Source organism: Alternaria viburni (assembly GCF_023758015.1).
Source record: "Alternaria viburni strain BMP 2772 chromosome Unknown scaffold_7, whole genome shotgun sequence".
Lineage (NCBI taxonomy): Eukaryota > Fungi > Ascomycota > Dothideomycetes > Pleosporales > Pleosporaceae > Alternaria > Alternaria viburni.
The window spans coordinates 764,888-785,073 of record NW_026055776.1 but is presented as its reverse complement, the minus strand read 5'-3'; the positions used below and the strand labels follow the sequence as shown (position 1 = coordinate 785,073).

Below are 20,186 nucleotides of genomic sequence, written 5' to 3'. Positions count from 1 at the left end.
TTGGGCTTCAGACGGTCTTCAAGTCGGGTCAGAACGAACGGTGCCATTGCTCCATCTCGCAATTGCATGGGCATTCCAATAGATAGCGGAACAGCATACAGCCAGCTCATCCGGCCTTCTTGCACCAGCGCATTCACAATCACATCGAGTGCTTCGTTCGCACTATGTGCTGGGTTTGGCTTCACATTCTTGAGTCGCAGCATACCACACAAGGCATAGTACTTATCCGAAGGTACCGTCGCGATGAGTGTAGAAGCTAGCTGCAACACATTCGCGTCGCACAGCTCATAGGTCTGGGCTTCGTCGTAATTCTGCCGGAGATACCAGAGTCTGCGGCACCAGGACGCATACTCGTCGAGCCATGTTTCTCCCAGGTTACGGCGGTATAGGAGCGCAGCAATCACAGCGGTGTCAGCGAGAGGAAGCCACTCGCCACTGTCATCCCAGGTGAGTAGATAATTCTGACTGAGTAGGATCTCTTGTAGAATCCAGGCTCTCTCGCGCCACGTCGAATGACATAGGATTCTCAACGCGTCGAGTGCGGACGTCTCGAGCTCTGAGTCAATCTCCGGCAGCGATGTGCAAGATTGACATAGAAGGCAGCTGTGTGGGACCATTTGCGCAATGTCTCTGAGCCTCAGCGGGCCAGACAATGGGCAGTGCATGCGCCTCTTGACTTCCAGCACTGGGCTTAGATCCAGCCCAGGTATTCGCAGGAGCAAGATCGTGCAACGCGCCTCATAATATATCTCATCCATGCGCGGTATCCAATATGACTTGTCCTTGCTCGACTCTTGGTCGATGCACATGCAATCTAACCAACAGCGAGTCGCCTTCCCCGTGATAGCTTTCATGCCCGGAGAGGCACGCTCTCCCAGAAGGGACGTCAGCCGCTTCTGGAGCGCTGCCCAGCTCGGAAGCTTATCCGATGCATTATCTCGCCATTCACTCCATACGTATGATATCGCGACGTGGGTACGGAACCCGCTGGTGAGGTAGGCGTGGCGATCGATCTGGCGGTGGAACAAGGACGTGCTTGGGTCTATGAGGGCAAAGGCGGATCGGGTCGAGGAGAGATGCGATTTCGGGAGTTCTTCCGCCATTCAAACATGGTCGTAGCCATGAATACGGCGCTTTTGGTGCGATTGGAATGTGAACGTTGGAAGAGCTGAGTAGATGGAATGCGTGTGAGTGCTATCGAAGCGTCGACTTCGGGATCAGCTGGAGCGGTGCAGCGACTATACCTATCTGGGTTTAGCCACCTCATTCTCTCCAGCGCGTCTGGTAGAACGCGTCGAAACCCACTGAGGAAACGTCGACTCCATCTACAGCTCGATACTATCCAAAGTCCTGTACTGCCTTCAAGCTTGTTTGGCCGACCACCTTGTCATTATGCGTGCTGCTATCCCAACTGCTCCACCTTCTAACCAACGACATGGCCCACACAGCTGCATCGCTCAGTCAACGTGTCAATGGCACCTCTGCGGTCACTTGCCAATGATTCTTAGCTATCTGAGTCATTCCAAGATGTAGCATCATAATCTTCGACAGCAACGTGACAAAAGGTGTCAGAGCTCTAGTGCCGACGCGAAAGTTGGAATTAAGAGAAGCTCGCTTCTACCTCGCAACAAAGATGCAGCGCAGCAACGTCTTCCTTAAAATATAAAAAAAAGTTAAGCTACTCTTAAGAGTCTCTACTTTAATTCTATTTTATTAGAATATTAATTTTGTGTTGTTGTTGTGGTAATAGAGCACCCTACCCTCCACTACCTTATTTCTAGCTTTCGCGTCGGCACTAGAGTCAGAGATAGGCGAGGCTGGTGGAGGCATCGCAAGATCGCGACCCCCGATGACGATAACGCGATGACGTCGTCTGAAACCGCAACAGCCCAAAACACGTCTGACATGTGAAGGACCGGTAGCACAGACACGCTACACCGACTATCTCCCGTCTCGAGGCCGTTGAAAGCAAAACTTCACTTTCCATCTGTCCGAGCCAGTAATGGCTCTATTTTGAGCATCAAAAACTTGACAAGCGCGTCTCAGCTTGCATCAAACCGGTCAACAAGAACCCTTTTCCGAAGCCGGAAAACACATTCTAGCCGATATCAAATGCACGATGGCGAGCCCTTTGCTCGCGGCCCTGAAAATCTCAGCCGCACTAACGGCTAACAGTGGGTCCGCACGCGTTATCATCACTCCACTTAGCGCGTGAGGCGAGCGTGGCGCATCATCTTGATGTCGTTCGACGCAAATTCTCGAAACGGTTCCGGGACAAGTCGGGATGGTGCTTGTTGTGCACGATTTTTGCTCGCCAATTTTTCTGCTGGTGACTGGTTTCAGGGTCATGTTGGGAAGGCGCGGCGAAGGCGGAGGTGTATAAGAGGGATTGTGGCTCTGGGGTTTGGGCTTCTGTCATCCACATCTGCATCCATTTCACTTCTTATCAAACGAAGATAATATACGTCATACCTCAATAACTCCACCTCAATCAACTATCCATTTAACAATCAACATCGAAATGCCTTCCTTCAAGGGTTTGTTCACCTATTTACCAACTTTTTATTCCATACTAACAACCTCTCCAGACTCCGTATCTTCCACTCCCGCCGGTGCCTCAGGTGCCCCAACTCCAACCTCCACCTCGGCACCCACATCAACCCGCGAGACTCTCCACGCCGCATCCGCCGCACTTGGTCTGACCTCTCAGGGTCTTGACCTGTGCCCTCACTGCTTCCGTGAGATGTCGCACTGCAACGAGCGTTTCGAGTTTGCTTAAGCGCACCACAACGCAAACTCAACTGCCGACAATCACACACACTCGGCATTGTACTTTATCAGAACTCTCTTCCCGAACGACAGCGAAAGCTGGCGTTTTGGCATTGAGGGGCTACGACATTTCAAATTTTTCGGCATGGCATTGGGCATTGGATGGACGGCATGATTGGCGTTTACTCTGGGACTGGGGGAAACTTACAGGAAACGGCATACCCTACTTTGAGCGATTGCATATCATCACGAGGATAGAATCTTCGTATCGCATCTCAATCGATTTCATACATTCTTCTATCATGCTACAACATTAGTGAAATCTCGTGTCGTAGTTTGCTTTAGCTGTGAGTTGACACCTAGGCATTCTTGATCGGGATGTGAAGCTGGTGCGACAATGTTACGATACTGTGGAATCCACTTACACAGTCTGTTGTATTCTGTTCACACAACTGCTATTTATAGGCCTGAAGCGTAGGAATTTTCGAATGCAAAGGAGATGTTCCCAGTGGCGAGGGTGTTAGTGGGCTGACGTCATCGCGAGCTTCTGCATTCTGCTGTTCACATCTCACTGCAGCGTCCCAAATCTGCAATTCGCATTTTGTGTGGGCTCAATGCGTCCAGTATACGACGTACGCGATATAGTCGGTGTGCCCAGGTGGGTAGTCTGGAGATACGCGCAGCCGCTACCCCGCCGATACCCGGACGCAGCTTCCACAGAGCGTTAGTCAACGCCATGCACATCACGATAAGACTTTTCCTCAACACCAAGCTTTTCTCTCTCATTCCCATGCCATATCCCAAGCATGGCTATCGCCCAAGAATTCCGACGTCCTTCGACCATTCAAGAGGAGGAGACCACACCCCTCCTGCCGCGCGATGAGCCGAAACCAAGAGAAGAAAAAACGGCCGTCCCGGTGCTATTCCGGGCTTTGATATGCGCGTTCCTTGTGTCGTTGACATTCAGTATTACGCAGGCTCCTATGCTATACGCGTTCCGGATATTGACCTGCGATGCGTATTACGAACATCATGAGCCGGATCCGAACGCTTTGGATAGATGTGCGAGACGCGAAATCGACGCTGGGGCGGCCAGGGCTTTTGCACTTCTGGCATCATCGACTACGATATTCGGCCTCGTCAATTTGCTGGTAGCTGCATGGACTATCAAACGCCTGGGCGTCAAGTTGGCTCTGATCATTCAGATCTTCTGGCCTGCGGTCCGTCTTTTGATCCAGAACATCGGTATCATGCATGGCGGGAACGTTGGCATCATGATCGTGCAATGCTCGCAAGTCATCACAGTAGTTGGTGGCCCGAATGGATACGTTTTGTGCCTCAATTCTTTGGTGGCGGACGTCGTCGAGCATGAGAGGCGCACAGGTGCATTGGGCAGACTCCAAGGCTGCATGTACTTCGGGAGCGCCATTGGTTTCTTGATCGGAGGTGTCGTTGGCGACTACTTTGGCATACTTGCGCCCTTCCGAATGACTTTGGTGTTATTCTTGCTTTGCTGCGTATATGTAGCAGTATCGCTACCTGCCATGCCACCGCCGGAGGAAGACAAGGATGCGAAACCTCGCGAAACCACTGGCATCGCGCGTTTCTTTGGCCCCCTTCGCATCTTTGCACCGCAAAAGTGGGAACTACCTAATGGACGTACTCGCCTGCAGTTTGGAGCACTCACCCTCGGTATCGGCGTATTCTTGGGTATCCTCGCGACTGGCTACATCCCGATCTTACTTCAGATGTATGCTACCGTTGAGTTCAACTTCGGCCCCAAGGAGAACGGAGCACTCATCTTCTTATACTCAGCATTGAGAGGTGGTTTCCTCTCTCTCATCTTTCCCATTATCGTTGCTGCAGGGCGAAAGTGGATGGGTGACGGCGTGAAGAGCAAGTTGGCGGAAGACGAAGAAAGAGAATCGACGGTGCAGGTTCATATCATACCACCAACTCCGGCAGTAACGGAAACTGTCGACCCTATGGAGAGCGAAGAGCCGCCCAACCCCGAACCGACGAACGAGCAAGAGACGTTCGCATTCGATTTGTTTTATGCGCGTTTCAGCCTTTTGCTTGATGGCATACTTACCGGTCTTGCCGTATTCGTATCACAAGGTTGGCAAATGTACATCGTTGCTGTGATGCTGCCGTTTGCTGCAGGTACTGGTGCCGCGTCCAAGGGATCGATTCTGCAAATGCTACCGAACAGCGAGCGCGTCGATGCGCTAAGCGGCATTACGCTCGTCGAAAACATCGCGCGTCTTTCGACGTCGGCCGTCTTTGGAGTGGCTTTCGCTGCGCTTGCCGAGGCTGGCCAAAGTCATCTCACTTTCATCTGCAACGCCGCTGTCGCATTGCTTGGCTTCATTGTCTTACTTCTCTCGCGCTTTCCACCGAAAGGTAGTCGTCGGATCGAGATATAATATAGGACTCTTGAAGGAGCGAGCGCAAGGTCAACAGACTATGAGATTGTGGTCTGGACCATTGCAGCCCTTACGCGCTGGATGCCTGAGGGCGCGACAGACATGCGACCCATTCGCCGTTGAGCTCCCGGGGTCGCTTAGGCCTGCCAGACACCAGAACGTGAACATCGCCATCTCTATCTCGTCCCGCGACTCGTCAGCAAGCTTGTCAAGCTTCGAGTTAGACCCCTTCCTTTGCTCATCAAACTGCTCGACAACGCCTTGGCAGCTGCCTACTTGGGCTGCGGTCCTGATTGTTGGAATGCAATAAGTTGCGACTCATACGCCCATCGTGGTGTGGACGCATGCCAGGCTGCACCCCACATGATCATACCGCATCACATCGCATCGCATCGCATAGCAGCAGAGTAGCAATGAGGAGCCTTTTGATCGCGTCGCTTTTGGCGAGCGCAATCAACGCGCAATATAATCTCACGTATTTACACTTGATGAACCCAATGGAGCCGACTCTTACCTTCATGTCGTCCGACGACACTGCCACTACCTACGAGAAGAAATGCCCTGAAACAACGACTCCGACTCCTACACCTTCGTCGACGTACTTGTGTATGTAACATGACATCGTTCGTTGCTAGGACCGCCGCTGATCCTTACTCAACAGCTCCAGCCGAAGAATCAGCACGAGAAGCGTCTCTCGACAGCATGATATCCTGGGCGCGGTCATTCTACAAAACCGCCGTACCAATAGAGACACCAGAAGCAGAAATCGACGGTTGCATTCCCTTCACCATGCTTCAAGGCCCCGAGACATGGGAGTACCACATGACCATGCCGAGTGCAATAACCAGGAACGGTGCTTGTTCATGGACGGGTGTGCTAATCGAAGTCCCCGTTACGTGCGACGCCGATTATTACGATGAGAAATATTCTATACTTAGTGGAACACCGACGGTTTTTTCGCAAGCGGAATTGAGAGCATGGACAGATCTGAAGTTTGCTATGGCTACTATCGTGGGCGCTACGTTTCCACCCACACCGGCCAGCACGGGTGACGCGAGTGGGGCTGAGGAAACTGGGGTAGAGGCTTCGGACAGCGAAGGACAGGCGCCGGGTATGCCGCTGCCGACTGGCGCGATGCTGATGGTCGGTGGAGCAGCAGCGTTTGGTGGAGTGGCTTGGGGATTCTAAGATCGGAGTTGGCCGCGTTTCAAGGAGACAGATTCACACACCGGGAACAGCTGCAGCGCGGCGTACCATAAGCTTCAGCCACATTGTCGCAATGCATCCATCGTCTTTAATGGCCATGCTTTTAGTGTCGGAGAGACTGATGAATGGTCGGCTGTGAAGACCGCAATTAGATGAACGCATCGCAGCATCGCATCTTGTCGGATCGAAAGTCGCTAGTAGAGTTATGCACAACGAATGCACCGTGAGGCTTCCCATCCCTTCATGCCGAGAACTGAGTCGTGCAGTAAAGTGAAGAGTCTTTCCAGAGAGGTTACATGTGAGTTGACATATAGCGTTGCATACGGCAGATGGATCGAGCATGACCGTGGAGGCACGGCACGGCCCAAAGAACCGCGGTCACGATTATGCCAGCTCAGCCTCGATCGACGAGACACACCGGAAGTAGAAGCGAGGGGGGTTCAGATAATCGGCATCATGACAGTCAGCCGACTGTGTTGGGAAAGGCGTGTAGCAGCTCAGTGGCTGTGTAGGAACTGTTGAACAAATGGTATGTATGATTGGATTTCGAAATGTATGTGTGAATAAGGAAGCCATGCAGATAGGCTTCCAACGGGGCCTGAGAAACAAACATTTCCAAGCGTCACCGGCGAAGCAAGGCAAAGCCGGAGAATGGAAGTGCAATGGGCAATTCTGGCGCAATGGAGGTGATCTTGAGATCAATGCATATGGGCTGTTATATCTGGGTTGGGCGCTTGGGTAATCGTTGCAATGGGCCGGATCATTCATACGCACATCCACCAAGATTAGATGCCGCTGCACATACCACTCACTTCTTATCCTCCACCTTGTCAGAGTCGTAAGCTGGCGGCGCTGACAAGCCGGCTTCGTACTCCTGCCCAGGCGCAACACCACCCACAATGTTTGTGTCGTCCTTTCCGAGTACTGTCTGGGGCGCGTATTGTCTGTTTCCTTCCTCGCGGCGTTCTGGAGGTACGAAGATATTGAGGCTCTTGGGGATGATGAAGCCGACAAGGACGACTAGGACGATGAGATGGGCGACCATGAAACCGAAGATCTGTAGGGGGTCGCCACGGATGGCGTAGAACGTGGGGTAGGCGAAGCAGAAGATGATCGAGAGCACAGGTGCGGCGAAGTATCGAAGGATGGGTGCCCAGAAGACGGGTAGTCGCCACTGCTTGCCCACACACACGACATAGTTGAGGTCGCGCGCAAGTTGGTGTCCCTATATAGTATTAGCAAGTGAATATGTCACTGGAGAAGGGTATACTTACAGAGTAGAGGCCAACCCACCAAACGCGGTTCAAGATCTTGTTACGGCCCCAAAATTTAGGAGCTGGAACTGTGGGATCTTTGGCGACGAGAATTGCAAGGATTGTGCCAATGATGTAGATACCAAAGCCAACACCAGCACCAATCTTGTCGGAAACTGTATGTGCGATGGCGTTGCCGATGATCTGGGCACCAATGTACGAACATTGGTACAGCCAGAAGGATGGTGCGCCAACCTGACCTATGACGTCGACGAAGCGGTAGAACGAAGTAGCGCATACACACTCAGCCCATACTACGAAGATGAGTGAAATGTTGCTGATCTGTGCGTCAACAGCATTGGTAGCTTCATAACCGAATCCCGTTGAGTAGAACAATGATACCAGGGCCGAGATGACGGTGATGATCGTGGCGATGGTCGAGTGCTTGTACTTCCTTCCCCAGTGAGTGTCGCAGATGGTAGTAATCATAGCATCGAGCAGCGCGTAAGATGAACTGATACCAAGTAGGAACAGAGTCAGAAAGAACAGAACAGACCAGAATGGAGCTCCAGGCATTTCCTGGATGGCGCTGGGGAGGGTGTAGAAGCCGAGCGTATATGTTCCGACCGGATCACCAACACCAGGCTGCAGGCCCAAGTAACCGACAACACCAAAGACAGCAAAGGCTGCGAACGACTCAAACAGCGCGTTCGCACTGCAGATCATCATGGCGTCTTGGACAGCATCAGAAAACTTGGAGTTGTACGAGGCGTAGGCAGAGTAGTAGCCAAAACCGACACCGGTAGAGTAGAAGACCTGACTGGTTGCAGCTTGCCAGATCTTGCCTGCGGCGAGCTGATCGCCGTTGAATTCCCCAAAGTATAGTTTGATACCCCGGCCAGCGTTGGGCAGGGACGCACCTCGGCCGACAAGGATAACGGTCATGATAATGGGCAAGACGATGGTAATGTAGACGACGCGAGCGGTAATGGCGATGCCTTTGTACAAACAGATCCAAACGATAAACCAAGAAAAGAGTACCCAGCCGACAAGCTCGCCATCGAGGTTCACACCAGGATATGATGCATACTGAAGGACTCGACTGCCATCATCGCTGTAGACCGCGGGAATGGCGGGGACTTCGTTGACGACACGACTGAAGTACTCCTGTGGGTTATCTTTCCAGGGAAAGTCGTTTGCGGACCGGAATGAACTGCGGAAGTACACCATGACCCAGGATAGAATGGGAATGTAGTAGATGGCCACAGCGTAGCCAACGCAGACCATTCCGAACCCAACACCGGTAAAGCGTCGATCAAGACCGTTGTAACCAATGACACAGCCGCTACGGTAGGCCTGTCCGATAGCCACTTCCAAGATAAGCACCGGGATCGCGAGGAGGCAGACAGCCATGAGGTAGGGTATAAACCATTGAATGCCGTTGTTGTTGAAGACCTGGGAAGGGAAACGTAACAAATTTCCGAATCCCATCGCTCCGCCCATGGAAGCAAGCACATATGGTGTTCGAGAGGGCCATTCCGCGCGACCGTCAGGCGCCACGCGAGGCGGAGGGAACATCGCCCGCACAGCTTTGCGGATGACGTTCATGGTGGGCAAATGGTATCGATGCGCTCAGTGAGACGAGGTGGAGGAGTAAAGCGATCTGAGAGGCTGCATGGAGAGGGCAAAGAGACAAGCCCGGCAGAGGTGCAATGAGAGAACCCAGCCTGGGCACAACTCTCTCTTTCAATGATGTCGTCGCACACCCCTGCGCTTCTGATCTTAGATCAGAGTCGCGGCGCGCGTCACCACGCAGCCACGGCCAGCAACGACTCGACGCCTCAATGATAACATGTCGCGTGCCAGGGTAGCACTACGGGCATGATACCCGTCTGCAGCTACTGATACCAACATTCAGGCCCGTGGGAGGCGTTTGCGCAGGAACTTGGTAGGTGGAGATGTCCCATGGGTGCGGAGGCGCGCCTTGGCAGCCAAGGTATGTTCGGGTGGAACGGCACCTCCACGTCTTGGAAGGGAGTCATGCTCGGCCTGGTTGGGCTCGCAGTGTGCATATCAATGTGGGCGTGAGATAAGAGGGTATTGATATGCAAACATATCTCTTGTATCAGCCTCCAGCTGGTCCATCGCCGTGGCGTAGGGTTTTGAGGGTATCGTCGCGCCTCGTCTCTCGTGCAGAGCGGCCAAGGGAAATCCAGTTCGAGGTCCTGCACAACAGAAGCAACGTTGCACCAGAGGTTTAGCGCCATGTGCCGACTGTTCCTCGTCTCCAAGACTCGGACATGCCGTGATAAGAGCGACAGGCCTTCGAAATGGCAAATGCATGACCGACGAAAGTCCGGCAAGAGATCCGAGAGGCCTTCGTAGTCATGGTGCTAGGTAATCGGAACCGATTGCAGTAGTCGGAGTGGGATGTAACGCGTACGTGATTCGGGCTGACAGTAGCAGAGGGAAGAGTGGCTTGGGCGCTGGTTATACATATCGCCTTGTTGCACGCCCTATTGTCAAAGTTCAAACGCGCCCTGTCAGCCAGCACGCCTGCGTCATGCTATGCGCTAAGCTATCTTTGTCCTTAGCGTGCTGTTCCGCCAACACGCGTCTGCCGTCCAGACCATAACATCAACATTTCACACATCCACGTGTTCTTCGTAATAGCCGCCCATGCACATATCGCCCCTTATTCAATGATAGCAGTAGAATCATCAACACCAGCGAGTAAAAGGATAAATACGCCAAAGTTAGTCCTTGCGCCGACTGCGCGCCATTGCCAATATAGCCCTGCCGATACATACGATACGTTATCCAACACTTCCATGCAGGGGATCAATCCTTCGAAAAGACGCATCGCAACACCTCTCAGCACTTATCTAAAGCTACCTGATCCAGCCACTTGGGCCACCCCACTGGCCTTTCACGTGATATCGATCATAAACCCAAGGAAAGAAGTCTTTCTTCAGATGGTAGAATGCGCGTCTCGGAACAGCTTGGTCAACACCAAACCATGTATTGAACGTCTCTTTCGGTATACCACCGTATTTGAACTCCGCAAGAAGCACCTTCTTGTCACCGGTCAGAAGTGGGCATGAAGTATAGCCATCGTATTCGGACTCTGGCTCCTTGCCATCCATAGTACGCAACAGATTCTGTGTGAGAATTGGCGCTTGGGATGTGATTGCAGCCACCGTTTTTGACGTCGGCAGACTCGCTGCATCACCAAGCGACCACACGTTCTTGAACTTCCTGTGCCGGAGAGAGTGCTGATCCACGTCTACGAATCCCGCGTCGTTCCCCAACCCGCTCTCTTTCACAAAAGCGTACGGTACATTCCGGGGCGCAACATGAAGGAAGTCAAAATGTCGCTGTACGGGCTGTTCGCCGTTCGGTCGTTCAAATGTCGCAGTATTCCCATTAATCTCGATAAGGTTATGTTCGAAGAGGCCTGTGACTCCTCTCTCTTCTCGCATTTCGTTCAGCCTGACGCTGTACTTCGGTACGCCAAACATAGTGGGCAGACCAGTCGCAAAGGTCATCTTGATAGTACTTTTCTCGGGATCGTTGCTGTAGAGGCCTGTTCGTTTCCAGTAATCCATTGCGAGCCACATGACCTTTTGAGGTGCACCTGCGCATTTCACTACACCGGAAGGCTGGGTGAAGATGGCCGAACCCTTTTTGAGGCGCTGAATGTTTTGAAAGACTTTGTCGCAATGGTCGTAGCTGTATATGGATGCTACGACGCTATCAGGATTTTGCATGGCTTCGCGAAGGCCTTTGACGCTGTTGTAATCAACTTTGATGCCTGGAGCGATGACGAGGTGGTCGTATTGAAGTTTGTCATCGCCTCCCAAGGACAAATAGTTGTCTTGCGGGTGAATGGCCACCACATGGTCCTTGTAGAAGGTTGTCTCAGATGCGACAAGTTCGATCATCGGCCTTTTGAAGTGTAGTTTGTTGCTCAAGCCGCCGCCCACCAATGTCCAGCCCGGTTGGTAATGATGCCAAGTGCTCGGATCGACAACCGCAATGTCGTCATTTTTGAAGCGTCCTTTTCGTAAGAGTTGATGACTGACTGCGACACCAGCTGAACCGTTTCCAATAACAATAATCTTGTGATGTCTTGATGTGCTGGTCGCAGGTGAGACTGTCGCGAGTCCTCGACCAGCTGGCCGACTTGGTGTGGTGAGCGCAGTCCGGAGGGGCGTCGATGTGAAGCGATGGCACGATGAATACATTCCGGCCAAGTAAATAGCTATTCTTTTGGCTGCTGACGCTTGTGTGGTGGTATTGGCTAACGGTAAATTGAAGTACTAGTAGTGAATGATTGCTGTTTTCGCTCGAATAACTGTAGATCTGTTGTAGCGTTCTTAACGATTTTGCGGTTTGTGGACAGTGGACGAAACAACTCTTGAAGGGCTACGAAAATCTTGAGGAGGTAGATAGTTCAGTCCACAGGCCGTTGCTATGTCGGCGATCAACGAGACGCCGAATTACGTTTTGTGGGGCTAAACGCCGAACCCTGCAAGGAGATGGCACCACCTGGGCACAGTCAGCGTCCTGAGAATGGTATATAATTGAGATGAAGCGGAGAAGGCATTGAACAAGTCGCCGCTGATGCACGAAGAACACTAATTATCCCATCCTAGGATATGAAGAATCTACAATCATCTGTGCGCATTCAAGCACATTGGCAATTGCCGAACTCGTTTCACAACACCCCGAAGGCCCACGTTATGAGGCAACAGCAAAGATCGACAAACCAACGAGCTCCTGCGATATCTCAACGCATAGTACGAGGAACAGTTAATTCGCCACGATCATCGAATTACGCAAGCCGAGCAGGCCGCATCGTCACCGAACTGACCAATCCACATTTACAGAGCAGACGGGAGGCCCAGAACCGATCGTTCTATAGTACTCACACGATGATGTCCCACGAGCCCGGAATCCACAGCTTGTTTGAAGAGAAGACGGGAACATGGCAATACGTGGTAGCAGACCCTTCGTCCAAGAAAGCCGTCATTATTGATCCTGTGCTCGACTATGACGCGCCTACCAATACAATCAGTACTCAAACAGCTGATGATCTATTGGCCACGGTCGCAGAGGGCGGGTATTATATCGAGAGGATACTGGAAACGCACGCTCATGCCGATCACCTGACAGCAGCTTCTTACCTCCAGCAGCGTCTCTCATTGCGGCAAGGTTTCAGACCACCCATTTGCATCGGAAATCGAATTCGGGAGGTCCAGAAGCGTTTTGCTGTGAGATATGGTATTCCAGCCGTCGAGTACGAAAACGCGTTCGATCATCTTTTTGAAGATGATGAGATCTTCGAGGTTGGGAGTTCGAGGGTGAAGGTCCTTCATCTTCCAGGTCATACCCCAGATCATATCGGTTACCAGGTCGGCAGTAAGTGCTCGCTATAGCGTGTATTTGTGCTCCACACTAACACTTTGTAAGGCAACGTGTTCTGCGGCGACTCAATCTTTCATGCTGACATCGGCACTGCGCGATGTGATTTTCCAGGCGGCAGTGCAAAGAGTTTGTATGCTTCAGCACAAAAGCTACTGAAATTACCGGACGACACCAAGATTTGGACAGGGCATGACTATCCAGCGTGTCCGCAACGATGCGAAGCCGTGCCTTGGATGACTGTACGGGATCACAAGGAGAAGAACAGACATCTGGCGAACCATGCGGAGGACGATTTTCGAATCCTGCGAGAAGAACGTGATGCGAGTCTGAACGCGCCGAAGCTGCTGCATCCGTCCTTGCAGATAAACATACGCGCTGGTAGACTCCCGTTACCTACACCAAGTGGTGAGCTTTTGATGCATCTTCCGATCAAGATGAACGAAGGGTCATGGGAGACGGGGACTGAGCGGCGATGAGCACATCCAGGCAGGTCCAAGCGCTCTGTCGACGGGAACGATTCTAGAGAGTATGTACAGAATACAATGATCATTTCCAATTCGGTTCGCGCAGATGAAGCGATTGTTGCGTCTGTTGATGTAGGCTGCAGGCCTGTTCGGCCTTTTTCTTGGTTGACGTGACCGAACGGTTGAAGCAGACCTTGAAGGCCAAACTGGGCCCATCAAATACCTAACGTGTTGTTATCAAGGCCCACAAGTCCGTACAAATCCTGGAGATCGAAGTCGGGGAAAGCATCATTATCGATTGATGTGGCTGGAGGAGCAACTATGCTGGACGGTGAATCGACGGAGGAACTACGGAATACTGCAGATGCTACCCTCTTCAAGGTGCGTAACACAATTCCAGCAGCCGACCATTGGCGGCTCATAGACTTGAGTACCCCAAGTAACAGCTTGACTCGGTCAGCGTGCTGGTCCAAGCAACGCCGAGGGCTTTTGTCGTGCATTGCGCCGATGGAAAGCTGAACGACAGCAGCGAGAGCCAGTGGATACACAAACAATGGTGTGTGCTTTTGAGTTGGAGTGCGCAGCGCCGCTAACATAGCTATGGTCTTGGAGGCTTCGATGGCTTTGACGGAGTGGATATGTTGTCGATTGCAGGGACAAAGGAGCTTGGTACAGTTGGCTCCAAGTACGTCTTGTGTTAACAGATCAGAAGATATCAGATCCCCTCTGGGATAATGCACGAGAATGGTGCTCCATTGGATGATAGTGTGCGCTTGGAACATGAGTTCGTCCAGATCACCGAAGGTGTTTGAGATCTCCGCTTCGCTTTTGGAGCGTGGTAAGTGGTATAGGAATGCAGCAAGCGCATTGTCAACGGCCTGCACCAGATCTCGATCCACCCCATGCTTTCCGGTGATAGTCAAGACTCGTCCGAGAAGACGTACGGCTTCTATGCGGTAGCAGAAGGAAGAAAATACCTTTTCCTCTTCGGCAAAGACGTTGCCGTGGAATTCGGCCATAGTTGCTGGCATAAAGCACATTCCGGCTTCGTAAGTAAAGTCGTCGCATGGTAAAAGCACGTCGGCGTTTACTGTGTTGGTTTTGAATGTCGGTTTTCGCTGCAATGCCGCGATGCAGCCGTCGATCACGTACAGTTCGTACCAGGTTCTCCGCATACTTTCTTCCAGCACAGTCAGATCACCAGCATGCGTTGAAGCAAAGCTCCGCTGGTGCATGCCGAGTCGCAAAGCTAGTTCGATCGTGGAATCAAGCATCTTTTGCCCTTGATCCGTAGCGTTCTCCGCGAACAGGGCGATAGTGTTGAGGAGTCCTGCTTGTACCATCTCGGCTGTGTTTCCTTCGCTTTGAGCAAACTCTCGTGCCACGTTCTCGCGCAATTCGTCGAGCGAGACAGCATGTGAATAGCGACCACCGATGAGATGAACTACCGCTTTCAGATAACGAGGGTATCCTTGTTGCCAATACATGTCCCTTGGGAGAAGGATTGGGTGACTCGCGTGGAAGTTCAGATAATAAAGATTCACCAGTTGCTCATCGTCAGCCCACTCGGCATTCTGATCTGGCGGAGTGGTTGATATTCGACGCTGCAGTAGGGCCGAGTTTGGTGGAACGGCTGCATCGTCGAGAGGGAGCCATTGCGCTGCAGAGGACGTACAGGACAGCGCTTGTGCGACAGCGGGTTGCGCGACCGGGCCAGAAGAAACGGGTGGAGTGTGAGACAGTGTCGGCTGCTCATCAGTATCTGCGCGCGTTATACCACGTCGGCGACCTCGTCCAGAACGCTTGTAGGTGCATGCAAAACCACGAGTCTGGCAGCGCCCGCATATAGGTTGGGTTCCGTCGCACTTGAGGTGGGTACGCCGACACTCTAGGCATGCGAGTGAGGCAGGCCGAGCATGATGTCGCGATTCAGAAGAAGGCATCCAATTCGACGGCAATGTATTGTGGACTGAGAAGGTTTCCAGGTGCTGCGTGAAAGCGACGCGACTGAAGATGCCGAAGACCCTGGCGACATTTGGACCCCGAAGACGCTAAGAACGCGTCATGAGCTAGCCTTTCTTGGCTGGCGCAGGGGCATCTGCCTTCTAATCATCCATGGATGTCTCCAGAGCGCAGCCACGCTCTTACACAGCACAGACGGCCTCGACTGCTATCACGACTTTCGGAACATAGTCTCGCCGCAGGTCTTTGAGTTTCTGACCGATGTGTGAGCGTCTAGATCTCCACATGTGCGACACGGTTGCAGATAGCCAGATCACAGCATATTGCCTACCAATGATCTCTTCGATGGCAGATTGCCTGCATCGTAAGGCCTGGCTATATCTACCTGTCAGCACAAACGGCATCATCCATATGCTTTCGGCAGTGCGATATTCACCGTAAGACAAAACTTATCGCTGCTCGCTGTACGCCCAGCCGTCTGCCAATGACGAGTGCTGGGTCGCAAGCTGCTTAATCAATACTGTAGCATCGGTACGTGAAATCATCTTTACAGCGAGGCGCAGGTATTGACTTCATTGAGCTACCATATACATATGCAGGGCGTAAGTCGACTAGGATACAACCGCATCACCTCTCAGGCATAAGAACACCTTTGTCCACGCACGAGATGGGGACTTGCTACTTCCCTCTGCGTCGTATTCCCGTCAAAGATCCTCCAGCGTGATGATGTCGAGCAAATCTGCAGAAGCACACATCGGAGAACCTCAAGATATATTCAACGATCATAGCCTGGATCACAATGTCGCCGAGAAGGATGCGACCACAGCGGACGCTCATGACATGCATCGCATGGGAAAGACGCAGGAAACCCGGCGGAACTTCCGTTCTATCACCATTCTAGGATTCTGCATAGTTCTTCTTTCGACTTGGGAGACTATCCTTGCCACATCCGTCTTTGCACTTGCCAATGGCGGAACAGCAGGGCTTATCTGGGGATACTTCATCGTCATGATTGGGTTCGGCTTCGTTGTTGCTTCGCTGGCTGAAATGGCATCAATGTGGGTACAGCTTAATGACCTCCAATGATAGTTACTCACTTCTAGCAGGGCACCAACGGCTGGCGCACAGTACCACTGGGTATCAGAATTCGCACCACCAAGCTGCCAGAAGTTTCTCAGCTATCTGGTAGGTTGGCTCGGGGTTCTCGGCTGGCAGACCGGTGTAGCAACCGTTTCGTATCTTTCCGGCAAACAGATCCAGGGCCTCATCATCTTGAACAATACATCATACATTCCGAAGGCGTGGCACGGAACGCTCCTCATCTGGGCTGTCCTGGCCATATGTTTGGGATTCAACACATACCTCTCTCACCATCTACCATTAATAGAAGGAGGCGTCGTCATACTGCACGTTGCTGGATTCTTCGCTGTCGTAATTCCACTCTGGGTCATGAGCGATCGAAGCCACTCTTCCAGCGATGTCTTCACGGTCTTCGAGGACAATATGATGTGGGGGAATATTCCGCTCGCGGTCATTCTTGGCCTTACGAGCGCTACCAGCTCCTTCGTTGGCGTTGAAGCGGGGGCACACATGGCGGAGGAGGTACGCGATGCCGCTCATGTGATTCCGCGCGCTATGATGTGGACGTGGCTCGGGAACGGGTTGCTCGGCTGGATCATGGCAATCACCTTCTGCTTCTGCGTCACCGATACAGTCTCTGTACTTACGACCCCACTTGGCACGCCTTTCATTCAAGTTTTCGTCGACACGACCAAGTCCGTAGGCGGCGCGACTGCGCTGACGGTCTTGATGTTGGTCGTTGCGATTTTCGCTTGCGTTGCTATCATGGCAACAAGTTCACGCCAGGTATTTGCCTTCGCTCGTGATAATGGCGTCCCATTTGCGCATGTCTTCAGCAAGGTTCGTCAAAAGCCTACTTCGCCATGGCTACTACTTCAATCGAGAACTGACAGCGAGTAGGTATCAACCAAGCGCCAAGTACCGATCAACTCGACCTACATAACGGTGGTTTTTGTCGTAATCCTCTCGTGTATCAACCTTGGCTCCACTGTCGCATTCATGCAGGTTATCTCCCTTGGTGTCGCTTCGATGCTAACCTCGTACCTGATCACGATCTCGTGCGTTACCCTGAAGCGCATAAGAGGCGAACCGCTTCTGCCGTCCAAGTTCGACCTGGGTAGACTTGGATTACCGATCAACATCATCGCTGTACTTTTCCTGCTGTTTGCTTGGGTCTTCTGCTTCTTCCCTGTTGGGCCTCGACCAACAGTAACAGATATGAACTGGGCGGTCCTGGGATATGGAATCGTCGTTCTCTTTGCTATACTGTACTACATTCTTCGTGGCAGACACGCGTACGTTGGTCCGGTCAAATATGTTCGGATGACATAAGCGAAGTTCGTTCTTGCCCCGAAGACATACACCCAAGCTCATAGTCTCAACATGGTTATCGCAGATCTGTTGTGGGGAGCTCTGCAAGGGCGTGTATGTGGTGCGTGTACCCATCGACACGGCTTCGGCGTGACACAAATCCGGGCATCACTACTAAAATTCTACTATACGAGAAGCTCATACATGAACGCTGTATCTTATCTTGTAGAAGTGTATACTGCATCGATGATGAATCGCCAGCACCACGACATGCCATCAACTATCTACGTATCACTGCTAGCCCCAACCTCATCGATGTCATCTCACAACGCGCCCTGTATCCTGACAACATCATCATTGTACTAATTGAAAAAGCTCAAGCGCAGTCCTGGAGCAGATCCTTGAAGGCGCGAAGTGACTATTGCATTCGGCGGACCACAGGGTAAAGGTCACGCAGGACAGCAAACACACGATAAACATCTTCACAGTTCGCTGGATCGAACGTCACAGTAGTGAGTATCTCTTTAGTAGCTGTAGATCAATTCTCTAAATGCTTGCATCTACACCAGGTATGTTATTACCCTTTCTCACCTTCGCTCTCATAAGCGTATCGGTTGTCTGTGCAGCGCCGGTCCGCCCTTCTCTGTCCATCACGGAGCCGTCAAAAGTTACGGTAATGGCCGCAACCATAAACGCAGGTGCACCATCCGCACCAAATGGCAATAAAGACCTTCATGCGCGCCAGTGGGAGTGGACACCCTCAGCGCCAGCATGGACCGAACCCGTATGGACCGAACCCACATGGACACAACCTGCGTGGTCCGATCCAGCCAATACGCCCTCACCAACGGCACCAGCCTGGATAGCATCTCCATCATATCCGTACGTCGAAGCTACCGCGCCTGCATCCACGCCGACGTACTCATATGATGAAACCCATCGCCCCGACCCCAACGACGCTAAGACAAACGGCATCATTGCCGGGTGCGTCATTGGCGCTCTGATTGGCATATCTATTCTCATATGGATTGTTACCACTGTGAGGCAGTGCTTCCACAGGCGTACCCGTTCAGCATCCCAGGAGGAAAGAACCGATGTCGAAGCCGACGCCGTTGTCCAACGTGATTTGGAGGCGCTGACCCCTAGTAAGCCCCGCACAGTAATGGCCAGCGATAATGCGCGGAGTAATGACAGTTTTATATCGACACCGACTCAAGGTTGTGACATCGTCGATGCGCCGCGTCTAGCTGAACCGCCCGATGGGTCAACTTATGGACCGCGCCGTCCTTCTCCGGTTTATCACAACAATATTCCTCCCCAGGATACGCATTGGCCAGTTGGGGAGATGGAGCAGGACTTCACGTCGACGCGCAGAGTCTGGTTTCGGGAAGCTTAGTAATTGAGAGTCGGAAGTGACGCACTTCTGCATCATATCGTTGGTGTGGTACAACAAAGCATAGTGAATGATCGGGAAATCTTCTTAGAACTTTTGACGCTTGTTTATAGATCGCAACTTGGAACTGTTCATCTAACACTGGCTCGACCGCACCGTATGAAAACTCCTTGGATTACGAAGGCTTTGATTATCGGCCTCAATCTTACCATCGTCGCAGTCGAGTCCTTGCGGCCCTAGCTCTAGATCGCCTCTTGGACCAGTCAACAAGTATAGCTACCAAAGTCGGGAAAGTCAAGATGTTGAGCAAAGTGATGACCACCACCAGAATATTCCCCACTAACATTATAGGGTCTCGACTAAACTGCTTATCGCCAGTCGAGCGCCAGAAAAGCGACATTACAAGTCCGAAGTGCCAGGTAAGGACAGTGTTCCGTATTACCAACAAGATGATATGGAAATCTCGAACACTTCCATTGACATACCAATCCGGATGACTTATAATACATTGGATCTCCTCGCGAATAGAAAGATACGGTAGATCCAAGATGTAACGTTCAAAGATATGGAACCACACCAAACCAACATGCGAACCGACCAGAGTGCGTATCATGGAGCTCTCATGGGCAGGGCGATGGGGGAGAAGATGGTTCCAGTATGGGCATCTACCGGGTTGTCGTTTTATCCACTCAAGCAAGCACTTGTCCCCCACGATGTGGCCACACGCAGTGATCTGGAGGGGCGAGCAGTCGTCGATAGAGAATGGCTCGCGGCAGATGTAGCATGGGGCGTCTTCTTCGACGGACGTTATGTTGAATTTGTAATCGGGGATCAATGGGACGGCTATGAGTGGTTGAAGGAAGTGCGGCATGGTTTGTAGAGGGGATGTGTG

General features: G+C 52.1%; 6 protein-coding genes across 6 annotated transcripts; 3 read left to right on the top strand and 3 right to left on the bottom strand.

Moving 5' to 3' along the window:
• Positions 1–2,521: 2,521 nt before the first annotated feature.
• J4E79_004224 (uncharacterized protein) lies at positions 2,522–2,779 on the top strand (the record flags this gene model as incomplete). Its single annotated transcript, XM_049353112.1, has 2 exons — positions 2,522–2,537; positions 2,589–2,779. 2 exons carry the CDS (start codon positions 2,522–2,524, stop codon positions 2,777–2,779), a joined length of 207 nt encoding a protein of 68 aa, XP_049212491.1.
• Positions 2,780–3,575: 796 nt separating this feature from the next.
• J4E79_004223 (uncharacterized protein) lies at positions 3,576–5,195 on the top strand (the record flags this gene model as incomplete). Its single annotated transcript, XM_049353111.1, has 1 exon — positions 3,576–5,195. One exon carries the CDS (start codon positions 3,576–3,578, stop codon positions 5,193–5,195), a length of 1,620 nt encoding a protein of 539 aa, XP_049212490.1.
• Positions 5,196–7,209: 2,014 nt separating this feature from the next.
• J4E79_004222 (uncharacterized protein) lies at positions 7,210–9,262 on the bottom strand (the record flags this gene model as incomplete). Its single annotated transcript, XM_049353110.1, has 2 exons — positions 7,210–7,626; positions 7,676–9,262. The coding sequence occupies 2 exons, from the start codon at positions 9,260–9,262 to the stop codon at positions 7,210–7,212; spliced, it is 2,004 nt and encodes a 667-aa protein (XP_049212489.1).
• A 1,283-nt stretch (positions 9,263–10,545) lies between these two features.
• Positions 10,546–11,702, bottom strand: J4E79_004221 (uncharacterized protein; the record flags this gene model as incomplete). The annotated part of the gene is made up of 2 exons (XM_049353109.1): positions 10,546–11,602; positions 11,641–11,702. 2 exons carry the CDS (start codon positions 11,700–11,702, stop codon positions 10,546–10,548), a joined length of 1,119 nt encoding a protein of 372 aa, XP_049212488.1.
• Positions 11,703–13,763: 2,061 nt separating this feature from the next.
• Positions 13,764–14,891, bottom strand: J4E79_004220 (uncharacterized protein; the record flags this gene model as incomplete). Its single annotated transcript, XM_049353108.1, has 1 exon — positions 13,764–14,891. The coding sequence occupies one exon, from the start codon at positions 14,889–14,891 to the stop codon at positions 13,764–13,766; it is 1,128 nt and encodes a 375-aa protein (XP_049212487.1).
• Positions 14,892–16,233: 1,342 nt separating this feature from the next.
• On the top strand, positions 16,234–17,922 carry J4E79_004219 (uncharacterized protein; the record flags this gene model as incomplete). The annotated part of the gene is made up of 3 exons (XM_049353107.1): positions 16,234–16,568; positions 16,617–17,430; positions 17,491–17,922. 3 exons carry the CDS (start codon positions 16,234–16,236, stop codon positions 17,920–17,922), a joined length of 1,581 nt encoding a protein of 526 aa, XP_049212486.1.
• Positions 17,923–20,186: the final 2,264 nt, after the last annotated feature.